The sequence below is a fragment of the Geospiza fortis genome, unplaced genomic scaffold, assembly GCF_000277835.1.
Source record: "Geospiza fortis unplaced genomic scaffold, GeoFor_1.0 scaffold81, whole genome shotgun sequence".
NCBI classification, from domain to species: domain Eukaryota; kingdom Metazoa; phylum Chordata; class Aves; order Passeriformes; family Thraupidae; genus Geospiza; species Geospiza fortis.
Window position 1 is genome coordinate 7,080,072 of NW_005054318.1, and position 15,836 is coordinate 7,095,907.

The 15,836-nt window shown below is 34.4% G+C and overlaps 1 protein-coding gene across 4 annotated transcripts in view; it reads right to left on the bottom strand.

Moving 5' to 3' along the window:
- The window catches only part of ASAP2 (ArfGAP with SH3 domain, ankyrin repeat and PH domain 2), a 66,304-nt gene that overhangs the window by 17,425 nt on the left and 33,043 nt on the right, over nucleotides 1-15,836 (bottom strand). For all 4 annotated transcript variants that reach the window (XM_031056456.1, XM_031056457.1, XM_031056455.1 and 1 more), the window contains 12 exons: nucleotides 15,225-15,328; nucleotides 15,046-15,115; nucleotides 9,968-10,055; nucleotides 8,116-8,164; nucleotides 7,841-8,007; nucleotides 6,360-6,493; nucleotides 5,534-5,628; nucleotides 3,658-3,847; nucleotides 3,147-3,232; nucleotides 2,833-2,948; nucleotides 2,312-2,379; nucleotides 1,392-1,505 (listed from right to left, as the gene is read on the bottom strand). In XM_031056456.1, the coding sequence (XP_030912316.1) occupies nucleotides 1,392-1,505; nucleotides 2,312-2,379; nucleotides 2,833-2,948; nucleotides 3,147-3,232; nucleotides 3,658-3,847; nucleotides 5,534-5,628; nucleotides 6,360-6,493; nucleotides 7,841-8,007; nucleotides 8,116-8,164; nucleotides 9,968-10,055; nucleotides 15,046-15,115; nucleotides 15,225-15,328 (1,281 nt within the window). The remainder of the gene's footprint in view (nucleotides 1-1,391; nucleotides 1,506-2,311; nucleotides 2,380-2,832; nucleotides 2,949-3,146; nucleotides 3,233-3,657; nucleotides 3,848-5,533; nucleotides 5,629-6,359; nucleotides 6,494-7,840; nucleotides 8,008-8,115; nucleotides 8,165-9,967; nucleotides 10,056-15,045; nucleotides 15,116-15,224; nucleotides 15,329-15,836) is intronic.

A 15,836-nucleotide genomic window follows, 5' to 3' on the forward strand; every position in this document is an offset into this window, starting at 1 on the left:
AAAGAGTCCTATGCACACACACTATTGTAAAAATGGTTTTTTGCAACAGAGGAATTACTGATCTCAAAATTAGTCTCCAAAACATTTAAGCCAATTTAATAGTCTGAAGAACGAACAATTTTAAAGAGATTCTATGAAGGTAATTGAAATGAACTTGTGACTGTCAGGTTTTAATATTTTTGAAAAACCCAACACACAAGACTTGGCTTTATGTTATCAATTTAGTGTTAGAAATTCATGCCCTAGTTGAGATGAGGGATTTTGCAAGAGAAGTATTAAAATGCTAAAGGTTGTAGAAGGAAAAAGTAAAATTTCATTATCCAGAGGAGAAAGTGGTTTTTGTTAGCTACTTTCAAAAAACATTGTGCTAACATCTGAAGACTAATATAAAGCCTATTATATATTCCTTGTACTTTATAAGGAAAGCAGAAAAGGCATAAGCAATTAGAACATCATACACACACAAAGAACAAAATCCTGTTCAATACTTACATGGAATACTTCAAATTATGAATGCTTCAGGATGTTATTAGTATTTTGGAGTCTATACATAATTTCAAATTACTTGTCCTCTACAAAGTCATGCCATTTTTAGGTGTCAAAACACAGTAGTTTTTTACCTGTCTGTGTGTTTAGGTGCATAAATACAAGTTCAAGTTGGGCCCTAAACTGGGAAATTAAATTTTGAAAATGCAATGAAGTTTCTGTGCTATTGAAATATTTTGCAATATCACCATCATTCAAGCCATCTGGACATGGTCCTGGGCAACTGGCTCCAGGTGATCCTGGTGTAGCAGGGAGGTTAGACTTCCAACCCCAACCATTCTGCGATTCTGGACCTAAAAGTGCCACAACTCCACTAGACATTTCAGGTATGAAAAGAATGAAAATCAAAAATTATTTTATACGTGAAGATTCAGAATTAAGACCCTACCCTGCTGTTAATGGATGCAGCTTATTTAATGCACAGGTTCAGTTGAAGACAAAATAACGCATAAACTGTTCTAAAGTTAGAGCCATTGATTGGAGATATTTCATAAACATGAGGAGATAGTGTGAGGTGCCTTCTATTGTAAAGACAATTTTCCCAGTTCATGTTAGATCTGCTTCACAGTCAGCAGATCTAAATATTCCTGATATATTGAAACCAACTATTGACTTGATTGAAAAGAATATATAACACATGGCTAATAATTTGGCACCGCATTGTCATGTTTTAAGAGGAAAAAGAAGACCAACTATAATTCCAGAAACAAAAATTTAAGGTATTTCACTACAGAAATTTATTTCACAATGTCTTCATACCTATAGTAAAAAGCAAAGTTAATGAAATCATTATGAACATCACACTTACACATACATGTGTACAGAAAAATAATATTGATACAAACCTGTAGCTTTTCATCCACATCATCATCACTTTCATCCAGATCTTCATGAAGTAACCGCCATTCATATTCTACATGAACATGAGAATTAAACCTTCCAGACAGTGCTTGAGTAAGCTAAGGAAAAAAAACAATGACTGTTGACACTTATGCAATAGGCAGTACTTATTTTCAAACAAAATATTTGAAAGTAAACAAAGTCCACAAATAGGAAGAATCTTGATTTCAGCAATCTGGAAAGTTACTGCACTGAAGTAAATTTAAATTAAGCTGTGCTACCAAATACAACACAAATAAATCAAAAGTAACTAGACATGTCATTAACCATTGTAGATCCATTCTCCGTTTTCTGACAAGAAGCACCACTTTGTATTTGCTTTGATTTAGAGATTGCAAGTCAAAGAAATTAACTGCAATTGCAGTTTCCTTGAATCCGAGTGACTTATTAAGAAGCCCAGACCCTCCTAATATGATAGGGCATCCACAACTTCTCTGGGCAACAAGATAATGGCCTTCATCAAGGCCTTCACTGATAAAAAGTTCTTTAGTAATTAGATTTCAAGGAGATGTCAGACACTTCAATTCATAGAATCATTTAGGTTGGAAAAGACCTTTAAAATCATGAAGTTCAACCATGAACCCAAAACTGCCACATCCACCACTAAACAATAGCTTGAGTGCCATATTTACACCATTTCTAAATACCTCCAGGAAAGGTGACTCAACTACTCCCTTGCATCTGAAGAAAAATATTGTTCTCTTTTTAAAAGCATATAACTTTATGTAAGCATATGAGTATTTCTGAGGATATAACTATTTCTATTACACTATTATTGCATCTGGAATAGATTCACTGAATATTCAGCTGTGAACTGTTAAATGATCAGACACGAAATGCACACACAGAATGACACAATACTCACCAATTCTTCACAGTGAGTATGTTTTAACCGTTTAGCTATATCAAGTGGTGTCTCTCCTGCTTCATTTGCTATATTACAGCAAAAAAAGAAATGTATGATGAGAGGTGTCACGATTAACACGTCCATTACTAAAGACAAACCTGCATAATAAAGTACTAGAGCAACACACTCAAAAACTCATCTCTTTCTTTCATAGGTAGGTCCAGCTCACATCAACCCTCTGAACACGACAAGCAGTAGCAATTCAAGATGCCATATATATATATGAATGATAGCCATGAAATGGCAATATATAACTTGACAACAAAACAGCAATTAAAAATCTAAACCTGTTTAAAAACTAAGTATAATATATAAGTCAATTTTAAACTTGAAACAAATAGTGAATACTGATTCTCTAATAATGAAGATTTACAGAATTATGATAAACAATGGAGGAGAAAATGCACTTATTCCAACTTCACTGTTTTTTATCTGAAGCAATGACAAATAGGAAATTGAAGTACACATTACCCTTTTACCTATTTCAATAGAAGCCTTCCCTCTCAGCAGCAGTTTGAGGCACTCAACGTTGTCTGTTAGGCAGCAGTAATGCAGGGCTGTGCTACCTTTACAGGTTTGCTTATCTAGATTGCCACTTTTGGAGTACAAGAAAGAAGAACGGTAATTAAGCATAAGTTCCTACTCTATATTATTAAGCCACTCTAATTAGAAGATTTTCAAAGAATAAAATTACATTTGCAAATACAGCTCTAGTACTTTTATATTTGTATTTATTTAGCATTTATATTACTTTACATAAAAGCAATGTCAATATTTAGCTTTCCATACTTACCTGTTCTGCACTAAAAAGTCAACTATATGAAGGGATGTTCGATCAACTGATCTAACAGCAAGGTGCAGTGCTGTTTCATCTTGCTCCTAAGAATAAAATGAAAAAAGATATTTATTTCTTCTTCTTCTGAAGATGAAATTTTAGTAAGACATTAATCAAATCAAATAAAACATGTAATTTCCAAATATTCAAATGTTCTACCATTAAAACATCTGTAAAGACTTACTGCGTCCCTTTTGTTCCTTTAAAGTAAATAAATAAATAAATGGGTTGAAAACTAATAGATTATTGAATGCTTTAATGTTTAATGTTTTAATAAATTAAAAATAAGATAGTACTTGGAAACAATTTTAAATTAAACTACTTAGTATCTTCTTTTTTATTGTTAAATTACATAATTAAAATGACATGCATTCAGAACAGTGTTTCAGATATTATTTCAAATAATTTTTAATTAATGAATGCATATTGCACATACAACAATTTGTCTAATAAAATTTACAACACTTACATGGCCATTGGCCAGTGGGATTTTTTCTGTGAGATCCACGCCATCAGCATACACTTGAACTAATCCAAGAATGTCTCTTGATTTCACTGCTTCACAAAGAGCATGCAATTTAGCTGCATTGTCTGCATGCTTCTTCCTTGCATATTTTCTCTCAATATATTTGGCAGTAATGTAATCTTTTCTTGCATTCCTGAAATTGAATGTGATTTACTTCTATAACTTTCCATTGAAGATACATATTATAATTTCCATAAATACATGCAAGTCATTTGAAATCCTTCATTATGATAATGTTTCTTTTTAAATATGCATGTAACCATGCAGTCTCATATTTCAAGTATGAAATGTAGTTACAGAAAATGAATCAAATATCTGATATTAAGATGGACCACGAATTTCTTCCTCCAAAATCTGTGATGATGTTGAGATCAAGACTATCCAGCTCTATGTACAGAAGACACATCAAAACTTCACAATGTTGGTTTATGTTGCCTTGCAGGTTTATGTTTACCTGACTTGGTGCTCCTACACATGCTGGAAAGGGATGGAAAGCATGGGATACCCCCCAAAAAAAATTTAAAAAAAAAATCTATCTTATACCTCTGCACACCACTATCCAGGCCTTGAATTTGAATTCACAGCAGTGCATATGTTTTTTAAACTCTTCACCATAACTGTAACAGGGAGGATGTCTTGGACTTTTTTGTGACATTTCTAAAGCAAGATGAAAACTTAGTCCACCTGACTCAGCACAAGTTATCACTTCTGCTGTTGATGCCCAGTAACACATCTACTCCTCTTCCCATTACTCCAAGGCAGGAGTTTGCTTGCCTCCCAAAGCAGGAGCTTGCTTGACTCCCAAAGTCATAACTTAGCAGCTCTTGGGATGAACACAGCATTGCACAGAAGACAATTGACAAAGTCATACCTCATCATCCAGAAAGTATGTAATGGGCAAGAAGTAAAAAAAAACCCCAATAAATAATAATAAATTGAATAAATTGATAACTCTTGTTCATAAAACATTTGACAGCATTCAGGATCTCATTTCAAAAAAAATAGCCCAAATTTGGATAAGCAGAGGTATCAAACGAAATTATCTTTTTAAATACAGATTTTTAGAAGTGTTCTTACTATATGGATTCAGTATATGGTAAAATTATTAGTAATTTAAATTATTAATATTAATACTCTGCATTATTATTGATAGTAGTAGTCCAAAATTATCTAAACTGCTTTGTTTAACACTGGTTTTGTCAGAATGCTAAAAATACACCTAATGTAAAATCAGCTTCATCCAGGGCCAATTCTTCTGGGTTTGTTTCTGCATTGTTTACTAGCTCTTTCACGATGAGTAGTATCCAACCAAGTAGGCAGCTGTCCTTGCTGTATCTCTGCCATCACTGTTCAGTGCTTTCGAGGAATTCAGTTAAATGTTCTGTCTCCATTCCACACGGACTTCGGTCCTAGGTGTAGTTTCTAAATGCTGTTCTGTATCTTTCAAGTAAATGTGCACTTTATTACAATTCCTATTTTGTTTTCAAATAGCACAAAATTAATTGCTTTGGTTTTAATCCCTATCCTTATATGACTTTAAGGTTCCCAACAAGTCACAGTTAATTTGTTTCTTTTCCACAAACCATGATTCAAAGAGTTGGTAAGATATTCCTTACTATTAGAGTAGGTACAGTCAGATAAAACTCAATAAAACAGACATGCAAAGCATCCGAAGAAAGGTTTACTCCTCAGCTATAAGACCATAAGTAAGATATTACACATCTTCCATGGCCTGCCAGTGCAAACCACAATGGCACAGCCCCTTCACAATATTAAATTAAATGCCTGCCTTTCCCAGAAGTAGTGGCTCTTTACTTACATATCACTGCTTGGATTAGGTTTGACCACTTCATCAACTGGAAGACAGAATTCCATAATCTCATTAAATCCAGCATTCCCAATATTCTTTGCAAGCTGTTAAAAAACAAAATCCCGCAGCTCAATTAATAAATGTGTTCAATTATTAGCCACACACATAACAAGGGGAGAAAAAGGCAAAATGAGAGTTGAGACCTCTTCTTTCTGATTCCTTGGTCTGCTGCTATGTCAGCAATAACAAACAGATTGGGGACTATTTTTGGATGTGAATTTTCAATTGGGATTTAGTACATGAACAAATAACTGCAGAATAATCCATCAAGACACCAGTTCATACAATAAATGCAAATACTTTGTGCTGGGTAAGAACACACATATGAACTGTCATGGAGCAGCTGATAAGTGGTAACTTCTTTGTGTAGTGAAGCTGAATACATTTTCTTCCTTTGGGGATTAAAGTTGTCTTCTAAAATAATGCTAAATAATTAATGGGTTAAGTATTTGAAAAGTCCTCCAATTTTTAATCTGAAGCACATTTATATGTCAAACAGCTGTGTTCTTTTAAAAAGCAACTCAGGATAAAAAGATTTGAAAACACAAAAAATACTAAGCCTCTACTAATTTGAGTTTGAAGATAAGAAAAAGTTTACAGTAGGACACTATGTTCCAGAAGGTTCCAACAGACTTCAAAAATTAAGCTTTCTTAAATTGTGTTTATCCAGAGACAACTTCAGGGTGAGAACGTCTTGCTAAAGTGACAAAAAATATACTTGTGTTAGAAGTATTTTACAGTACTATTTTTAAGTTAATAAAAGCAATTTGATTACCAGAAGTTCAGATGTTCCCAGCACATCTAATGTAAGTGACTGCATTCTGGAATAGTGAACACCAAGTTCTCTATGGATTCCTGAGCATTCAATGCAAGTTAAAATTCCCAAATTTGTTGAAAGCCAGGTAGGATCTGAAACAGAAGGCACCCACAGAATTAAAATTTATTCATGCAATTATTTCATCTAGAAAATGTAGAATACACAAATGAAATTCTGGAAAATAAGATTGTTGTTGATTAATTTTTTTTGTTAATTTATGTCTTTACATTTACTCTACCAGGAAAAAAATCCAGGATCTTTTTTAATGCTGAAAGAAGTGAAGAGGAGAATTTTTATTTTACTTTTGTGAAAGACATTGCTATCCAAGGGAGCCCGTTAACCACTCCAGTTTGTCATTCTTCAAACAACTTTCAAGAATTGCATTTTCCCACCACCAGTATAATGGTGTCACACTCTCAACTGGGAATACAGGTGCAGTTTAAACTGAAATAACAACATTTACAGCTTGGGGTTCTTTTGTACTTCAAGTATAGACTTTCAACCACGTGAAGCAGAAGTGATTCAGAAGTGCACACACAGCCCACACTATAAGATTCTCACTCAACTACTTCAAAGACATTAAGGCTCATCCCTCTCCTTTCATAGCCCTTGAAAGTCTTTTCTCCTGGTATTTTGCATTTACTACATTATTCCTTTATTTTCTAGCCAAATAATTGATTTCTGAAGATTTAGACAGCTTAGCAATTAATTTGTTTGATAAAGGTTTGTTAGTTGCCATTTACACTGTCCTTTTTAAGACAGCAGGCTTGACTCTTCCCATAGCCCTATACAGTACTTATTGCTGGAAGTAACTATCGATTTGTAAAGTGCACACAGCATCTGAGCAGATGTTTGCAGCTACACTTTTACATGAAAAAACCCAAAGTCCTGCAGTGCCCCTGCAATATAAAAGAACACAAGAAACAGCAGGATTTTAAAAATAATTTGAAGAGGGTTAAAGTAGAAATTCATTGATGAAGAAAACCAACACTGCAAACCACAGTCAGCAGGAGCATTCTTCTCAAAATGAGTATAGCCTTAGACATATTCCCTGTCTCACTTAGTCAAACATGATTAAAATAAAAAGAAAAAAGGTGTATTAAAAAATGTTCAAGTAACTTAGGGCTGCTCAATTTTACCTAAACGTTACATTATTAACCCATATTTTATGTAAGTTCATTTTATTTATGTAAGCAAAAGCTACAATTAGCAAAATACGTGGGAGAAAAATAAGCTTCTTAGTAACTTTTCTCCCCTCTGATAATAAGCACATAGCAAATCAATCTTATTAAAGTAGTTCCATTAAATTGTTAGCATATTCTACTATGTGTATAATTTTTGTGAAATAATGAGTAAAAGTGAAAGTATAAAACATTAGCTTAAAGATTCTCATGAGACAAAGAATTTTTACCAATTAGAAATATGCTTAATTGAGTCACCTTGTGCTCCACAGTCACAACAAACATCATTTCCAGTCATCCTCTGGACTTCAGATATAATTTCTTTTGTCAGTTCCTGGACAATATTATTTTCTCCTGTGTTATCATCTCCTTTGAATGCATTATTTAAAGCTTCCTCTTTGCTGTTTTGTAGCACAGATGTCCATCTAAAATGGCAGCAATATTTTGCTATTAAGTGTTATGGCACTTCTAAAGTTCAAAGTAAGTCTCAGTAGATCACCAGTGTCACCAATAAAATTAGCAAAGTAACTCACATTTGACATTCCTGTTCATCCTCTGCTTGAAAGTGGTATGTCCTGTCGTCTGCACAATAAATAATTCACATATTGATTAAAAAAAGTTATTAAAAACTCATCTTGCAGAAATCTCTCAATGAAATCTAAAATTAATTGATTCCTAAGGTCTGTATTCTCATCACTGGAGTGTGTTGACAGACAAAAAGTCCATTTAAGAAGTTTCACCTTACTACCTACAGTTCCCAGATGTGATTACATCTGTGTTTACACAAGGTGGCTTGCTGCATTTTAAACAGAAGCTGCTTTCTTCAGGGCTGTGCTTTTATCACACAAGCAGCAGGAGAGCAAAGGAAATGTTCCATGTTCTGGATATAACTTCATCATCACAAATACAGAGTTCTGCTGGGAGGGAGGGGAGTAAAATATAGAGTCCATATTTGAGTTCATTTGTGTATGTAAGAAAGACTTAAAGAGTTCAAATGAGCTCTTAAAAACCAATAATCACAAACTTCAAAAAATATCAGCCAGACACAAAGTCCAAACTACAACCAGCATGAGCCCAAATCTGTTTCAATTAAACCAAGCTCATAATTTTTAATTTACTACTACTTTTCTAATTCTAAGCATTGTTATTATAGTGCACTACTAAAGAAAAAAGCATAATACATTGTAAGTCTATGAAGAATAAGATATGATACAGTTTAATGACTGAGCTGGAGTGAGAATACTTGATGAGAACAACAGAGGTAAAGCTACACGCAAATATATTCTAAGATAAAAATTTCTAAAGTTTGAAAAATATTGAGGCTAAAAGGTATTAAAAGATAGCTACAAGCATGGAAAATATTAAGACAGTGAAGATATATGAAAGAACAGAAAGGAAAGTGCTACATTAACAGATTTTTATCTTGCCATGATACAGCAATTTCCATTTTGTAAAGAACAAGGAATTTTTTTTACTTTACAGTAAAACAAAGTGAAAAAGTAATCTGGAGAAGGCTGAGAGGCCAGTTATGCCTTTTCAAGTGTGTGATAACATTGCAGTAAGCTGACACTGGGCAAAACATGACACGGTCATCAACAAAGAAAGAAAGTGCAAAAGCAAACAGGGAAGCCCAGCTGCTTGAGCAGAAATGAATCAGCTGTATGTTGCACACAAGCATTCGAGTCCACTCACATAAGCAGCATAGCTTACATTTACAAATGCAGAAGAATTTTATGCTTCAATAAAGGAACAAATGAGGAATACATTCATATTCTTCTCCCCAGCTAATTTGAGATACATATTTCAGTAAAATATCCTAGTAAGAAAGCAAGGGAAACATTCTACTACACAATTTCACATCATCCCGTTCTGATCCAAAAATTATTCTGTTTTGGTGGGTTTAACGTGTAGATTCTTTATCTCACCTTTCTATCTATTATGAAATAATAAAACCAAAAAATGTTTTTAGTATTTTCTTCACAGTTGCATAGCAACCACCAGACATAAATTTTAAAAAGTTTAACAAGCACCTTTTGATCTTGTGCACAAGTTTTAACTTTTCAAGATGATGAGCTAGGATATTTTTAGTATGAAGAGTGATGTCATAGCAAAAAATAGTTACTGTGCTGTAAGACAGCAAAAAATTAAATAGAAAAAAGAAGTGAAGACAGCTTTTAAATACAAATGGTTTTCCAAAGAAACAGGCACAGTTAGTTGCATTATGCTAAAATAACTGAAAGGTCAAATTGTCATAGGAAGGGCCTTTTATAAAGGGAAGCATTCTACAATGGCAAAAATGTTCTAGTGGATTACTGACACATCTACAGAAATAATGCAAAATTCTGCTATGAGCTGCAAATAAAAAGACCTGAACAACAAACCTACGTGATATGAGGTCAAAACACTTTTTCTCCTCAGGGTTTGTTTTCACTTGGCAGGTTAACAGATTGAGCTTTGCTGGAGGTCGGTTAGCCTATTTGAAGATAAAACATACACATTTTAGTACACCCACACTGACTGAAAGGTGCAGATTGAAAGCACAGGATAATGTCCCGCTGGCCAAAAAGACTTGACAAATGGCTGTTAAATTTTTAAGGTCCCCAGGTTTTCATTCATGTTTTCTTCCACATCATGGTTCATAAGCTACTTTTATTTGATGATTTTGTTTACTGGTAGCTGGATAGACACTAGAATTTTGAAAGGAAAAAGGATAGAATCTCTTTAATTACAACTAACCAGGAAAACTTACCTGAAGGAACTGGGTATGAAAAAGAGACAGGTTCATCCTTATATTTATTCCCCTAAAACTCAGACATTTAGTTTTAAAAAATTACTTGTTTCGTTTTCAATAATTAATTATTTTGACTTCTGCTAATGCCTTTAAGGGGTCCCCAAATTAAGTTAAGAACAAATGCTAAATTTTTAAGTCACTAAAGGGAACTAAGTGAAGGAAGGTAAGTTTTCACAGGGAAGTCTTACAGAAAACATAAAAAAGTAAACGGAGTTAGCTGATTACTAAAAAATCTAGTGAAATAATGTATATTTTATAATGACATATATTTTCTAGTCAAGTTCCTCTCAGCTATTTCAGTTTCTTTTTGAACAGAAAGTGACAGTGTTTTACTAAGAGCAAGACTCACAAGGAACCTGCATTTTGAAAGACTCATAAAGGCTACAAAGAACTTTTCAAACAGCACCTCTTCACTCTTCTTTCCCTGAACCTACCTGTGCTACAGACCTGGGGTAGGACCTAGAAACATTTGTTTGCAACCTTGACTTGAGGATTGGCTTTCACTCCCTACAATTGTTAACTAGTTTCACTCTTCTTTTAGAATAATTAAATTAGAAAGCAGATTTAACTAGTCAACCTTTGCTCTAGAGAATAATATCTAAAAAATCATTAAACCATCATTAAACCATTAGGAAATAACTATTATAAGGATAGCAATATTCACAAACTCATTGCCACACTTATTGTTGTATTCTAACAATATTTATAGACCAAGCTGCTAAAATGAGATTTAAATATCTAAACAAAAATATTACCAAATGAAGCTACTACTATTACATAATGTTATTAACTTGCAATGAATCATAAGAAATGTAGATATTCTCACAATCTCATCTAAATTTATTGATGAAAACATTTAATTCAAAAAAAAACAAGGGACAAGTCAAAAGATTACAGATTCCCTTGAAACAATCTGATAAAATAATATAGCTGGCCAAAAAAGAACAGTACCATTATATCTGCAGACCAGTTAAAAAAAAAATCAAAAGCATGGACAAAAATAAAAAAGGAAACAATTAGGTATTTTTTTCCTGTTAGGGGAAAAAAAAAGCATGGTGTCCTTGAAAAATAGTATGCTCATGCTTTGCCCAGCATAAGCAGCAGACAAAACAAAGTCATGCAAGCTTTGAAACAATAAATATGCAGGTCACTTGCTGGGCAATGTAAAACAAATTATACCCAAGAGAGGTTTTGGAGGCAGCAAGATGACAATTTATTGACAATTGCATTGCATTCTCTGCCTAATAAATAGTTTTTCCAATTCCAGCCTTCCTTTTAGTAGTAAAAGTGCATACAGTTTTAATTATTTAGTTATAAATTATATATAAATATATAAAAATATTTCTAAATTATTAATTATATAGACACTGGGCAACTCATATATACCTTTCTCACAGGCTCTATCAGAATGTAAAAATGCAATTCATGTTTAAGAGAAAATCCCCTTGCCCCAAGACTTTGGATCTGAAGTGCATTTGGGACCTAATTAGTTTTCTCTAACTTATGAAGCTGTAAATGAATGCAGTAAAATGCTTTAGAGGGGTCTGAAGGAGCAATGCCCACAGGACTTGTCCCTTGGGACAGGAGAATGCAGCAGAAGAACTCAGTATCACAATCTGGCAACCCAAAGAAATGGCTACAACATTAATAGCAGATCCTGGGCAAATATGCTGATCTTGGAATCCATACATATTCTTGAGCTTTTATCTGAAGAACTCCTAACCTGAAGTCAGCATTAACAAGGGTATTAAAACCCATGTGCATGTGGCTGATTCATGCTTCCATCCTGCAGCTGACTAACGGTTTTTCTCCAGCAGCCTCCCCGGCCTGTGCCCGCTGCTTGTGGACAACACACTTCCATCACATGGCAGGTGCTGCCTGGAGAGAAGTTGAAGCTTAAAGACAAAGGGAGGTAAGGCTGTGTGAGCTCCTTAGCCACGCTGATTCAGACACTTGGCAGGATTAGGAGACACTAGACATGGAAAAGACTAACAAATGCAACTAATATTACACTACTTGTTTGAAACCTCTGAAATTTACTTTCCTGATTGTGTCTCTGATTAAATTGCAGACTACTGCTGAGTTTTTGGGCACCCACATTAACATGCCAACATGCTGAAAAGTGCTGCCACCTTTCATGCCATACACAGACCTGATCATCAACTCATGTTCCTTCCTGCAAAAATGGTAACCCTCTATCCATCAAAACTGACTTATAAGCTGTTCTAGCAACAAACCGAAGTGTAGGAATCAAAAAGTTAGGCCTCTGAGACAATACAGGAGACATAGAGCTGATTTTACAAAAGGCATGAGCAAATACGTCCACTAACAGACTGGCTGGCTGATTTCATCATGCATTTCTTCCGGGTATCAGCGATCAACTTCAAAGTAAAAAGAAGAACTCCGATTGTTTTGCCTTCATATTTGCCTTTAATCATCATGGTAAGGTTTTCAGCAGTAAAGAAAGACCAAAAAAAAAAAGTTTCGATAAGGAGTCTCTTATATTCTTTCTTTTGCAAACAATCAGCGAAACTTCTTTAAACACAAATCCAGCTTTGAGGAGTCCGATGTTTCTGAAATCTTTTTGCCTTGGGACTTCTTGATCTGGAAAGGACTTAGGAATTCCTAATTACATGTTTCAATCTTCTTCTATCATTGTTTTTTCATCCATGTATGTTAAATGTACAAATGCTGACTTCTTTGAAGCTTTTAGTTGTCTAAAAGTCTAACTTCTGTACATATGCCAATGCAGGCAGGAACATACAGGGTCACAGCTGGGTGACTGACAGAGAACCAAACATATTCTCTCCATCCATCAGGAGAGCACTTGACAGGCCAGTTTAAGAACCTGCAATTGCTTGAAGATAGCTGTTCTAGAGACTGACAAAGTAGTCCCTCATAAAGAGAGGCTACATGATCAAAGAAGAGAAAGCTGTGAAGAATACTTAGACCTTAAAGGAGAAGTATTTACAAATTTGTATTTGATAAAGAAAGCAAAACTGACAACTGAATTTCTGAGATTTTGATGAACTGCTGGGATGAGAGAACAATACATCATATTTCAGAGACCAGGAGATATCGATCCTGAGAAGCTTGGAAATTCTCAGAAGACATTCAGAGCAGCCTATAAAAAATTTAACAAACAAAAATGACTTCTACCTGTTTCAGTGTCTGTGAAACAATAATTAATTTTTTACATAAAGCTGTCATCAATATATAAGGGGGAAGTAAGCAAATAAGTGAAAATACCTTTTAGGAGTAAAGAAGCGACTTTTCTAATGTTGTAATAGAAAAACATTGAGACCAAATCTGTGAAATGCACCTATCTAAATTCACATTTGAATATTTCCCTTAGGAATGATTTTCAGCTACAGCTCTACTGATTTCAGCGGGAACATACTGCTTCTAAAAATGTCAGACCATCTAGTAGACAGCTTATAAAAAGAGAAGAAAACAGTATCTTGATAGACTTAGTAACTGTACTTGCAAGTGGAAGTTTTCAAATTCTGCTCCACAAATGGATTTTGTAGCCTCTGCCCGCTCTGAGCTCTCCCAGCTACATTCCTACTGGTACCAGTACAGCATGTCCAACATCAGGCACAATCACAGCACATGGAGACACCAGCACAGAATACACCGACAGACTTCCCTCTGAGAAAGACACGCTCCTACACACCCAAATGAGAAGAGGCATAAACAAGTGGACAATTCCAAAGCCATAGTAAGGACTCTGCGTTGCAGGCCTGACTTTACACTCCCCCTTAACTCCTAATTATCAATTCTGAAGGCAGCAGCTTATGCTTAGATGCACAAATGAGAGATTGATTCATTTTTGCTGCCAGGGTCAACTTGTAGTCATAGCAACAGGCATAACAGGATGAAGAACAGAACAGTTCATAACAGGAACAAGAAACAGGGCTGTTTATTAGACCAAGAATGGGAAATACTGACACTGAGTTATTTTTTGCCTCAAGAAACTTTCTTAAAAGTTTAGGGAAAACAATATAAAAAATGCTACAGGAAAGCACAACCAAGTTGGAGGCAAAGTGCAAAAAGTCCAAACCATGAAAGTATAAAGTTTTAAAAAATTTTAACAAATGTTTAATAGTTATAGCTAATATGTTCAAATATTGGTAGCAGGAATAAGGAGGAATTTGTAATTCTCTATTTCTTGTCATTCTGGAAGAAGTTGTTCTTAGACTTGATTTTCCCCAAGAGCCACTCCTAGGATCCTAAGGAGCTAACAGACTACCAGCAGCAAATCGGGGGGAGACATCCAATTCAGCATACACTCAGTTTATCTTGCAAATATAAAAAGTTGTTTAACTCATATCTAAAAAATGGCTTAATGTCCAACCATATCTTAAAAAAAAAAAAAAAGTTAGAATTTGTATTTTTAGATAGCCTGGTAAAATATGAACATTTACAAGAACTGAGTCACTAAAAAAGCCTTTTTTTCTCAGTAACAGTCATGAACATTAAAGTAGCTGTACTTTTAGATACTGTCTATGTCTTAATATATTTCTAAAAGGCTGCCTTAAAAAATATATCCCTCATATTCAAAACACTGCATCAGGAATCTAGCTAATTCCAAATCATAAATATAGACCAGCATAACTTGCCTTTCTGTATTAGCAACCATGTACATAAAATACTGTAAACAAATACTTACTGTACCATGGGAAATTGTAAGAAAACCATTTTTAACTGAGCACTTCCTTTTCTGCCACACTTTTCTGATTCTAGTTTAAAAAGAAAAAAGAAAGGTGACAGTTTTAAACATATTTTGTATTACATTTCTTGAGCTCTTAGGACCTAATATTTCTCTCAGCAAACTGCAGCAGTACTTACCCATCACTTTTCTTGTACAGACTGCCACTGCGCTCAGTGCCATGCTCCTTGTTTCCCTGAGGCTGATGTAAACTGTAAGCTGTACTCTGGCGAATCTGAGAATCCTGAAATAATCAACAGCAATTTGTGATGCATTCCACACTTTCAACTAAACTACTTCCCCATTAATGAGCTTCACAGCTTTTCCTTCCTGCTCTAATCCAACAGGCCAAATGAAGCACAATTTTCCTCCTCAATAAAATAGAACAAGATCCATTTATTTTTTCAGAGGACACAAAAAAAATTGAGAAGCATCCATTATCAGCACCTGCCAAAATCTTTTTACTTGCCTTTATTTATATTTACTTTTGGCCTTAATATATAGGGGTGTTAACCCAAAACTTAATTGAGCAGTGGCCTTTCCAACTCATGTAAACACAGCAATATACGAACACTAAAAACTATTATTACCTGCAATTCCTAGTGTACTCTTCCACTCAAAAAATAATTACACACATCAATTTGAAGACGTGATAATTGCATACATCAATTTGAAAAGCAGAAGAGTCCTCCTGGAAACATAGTTCAGGAGTCATACAGGAAAACTGAAAAGCCATTTCCAAAAAAGAATAA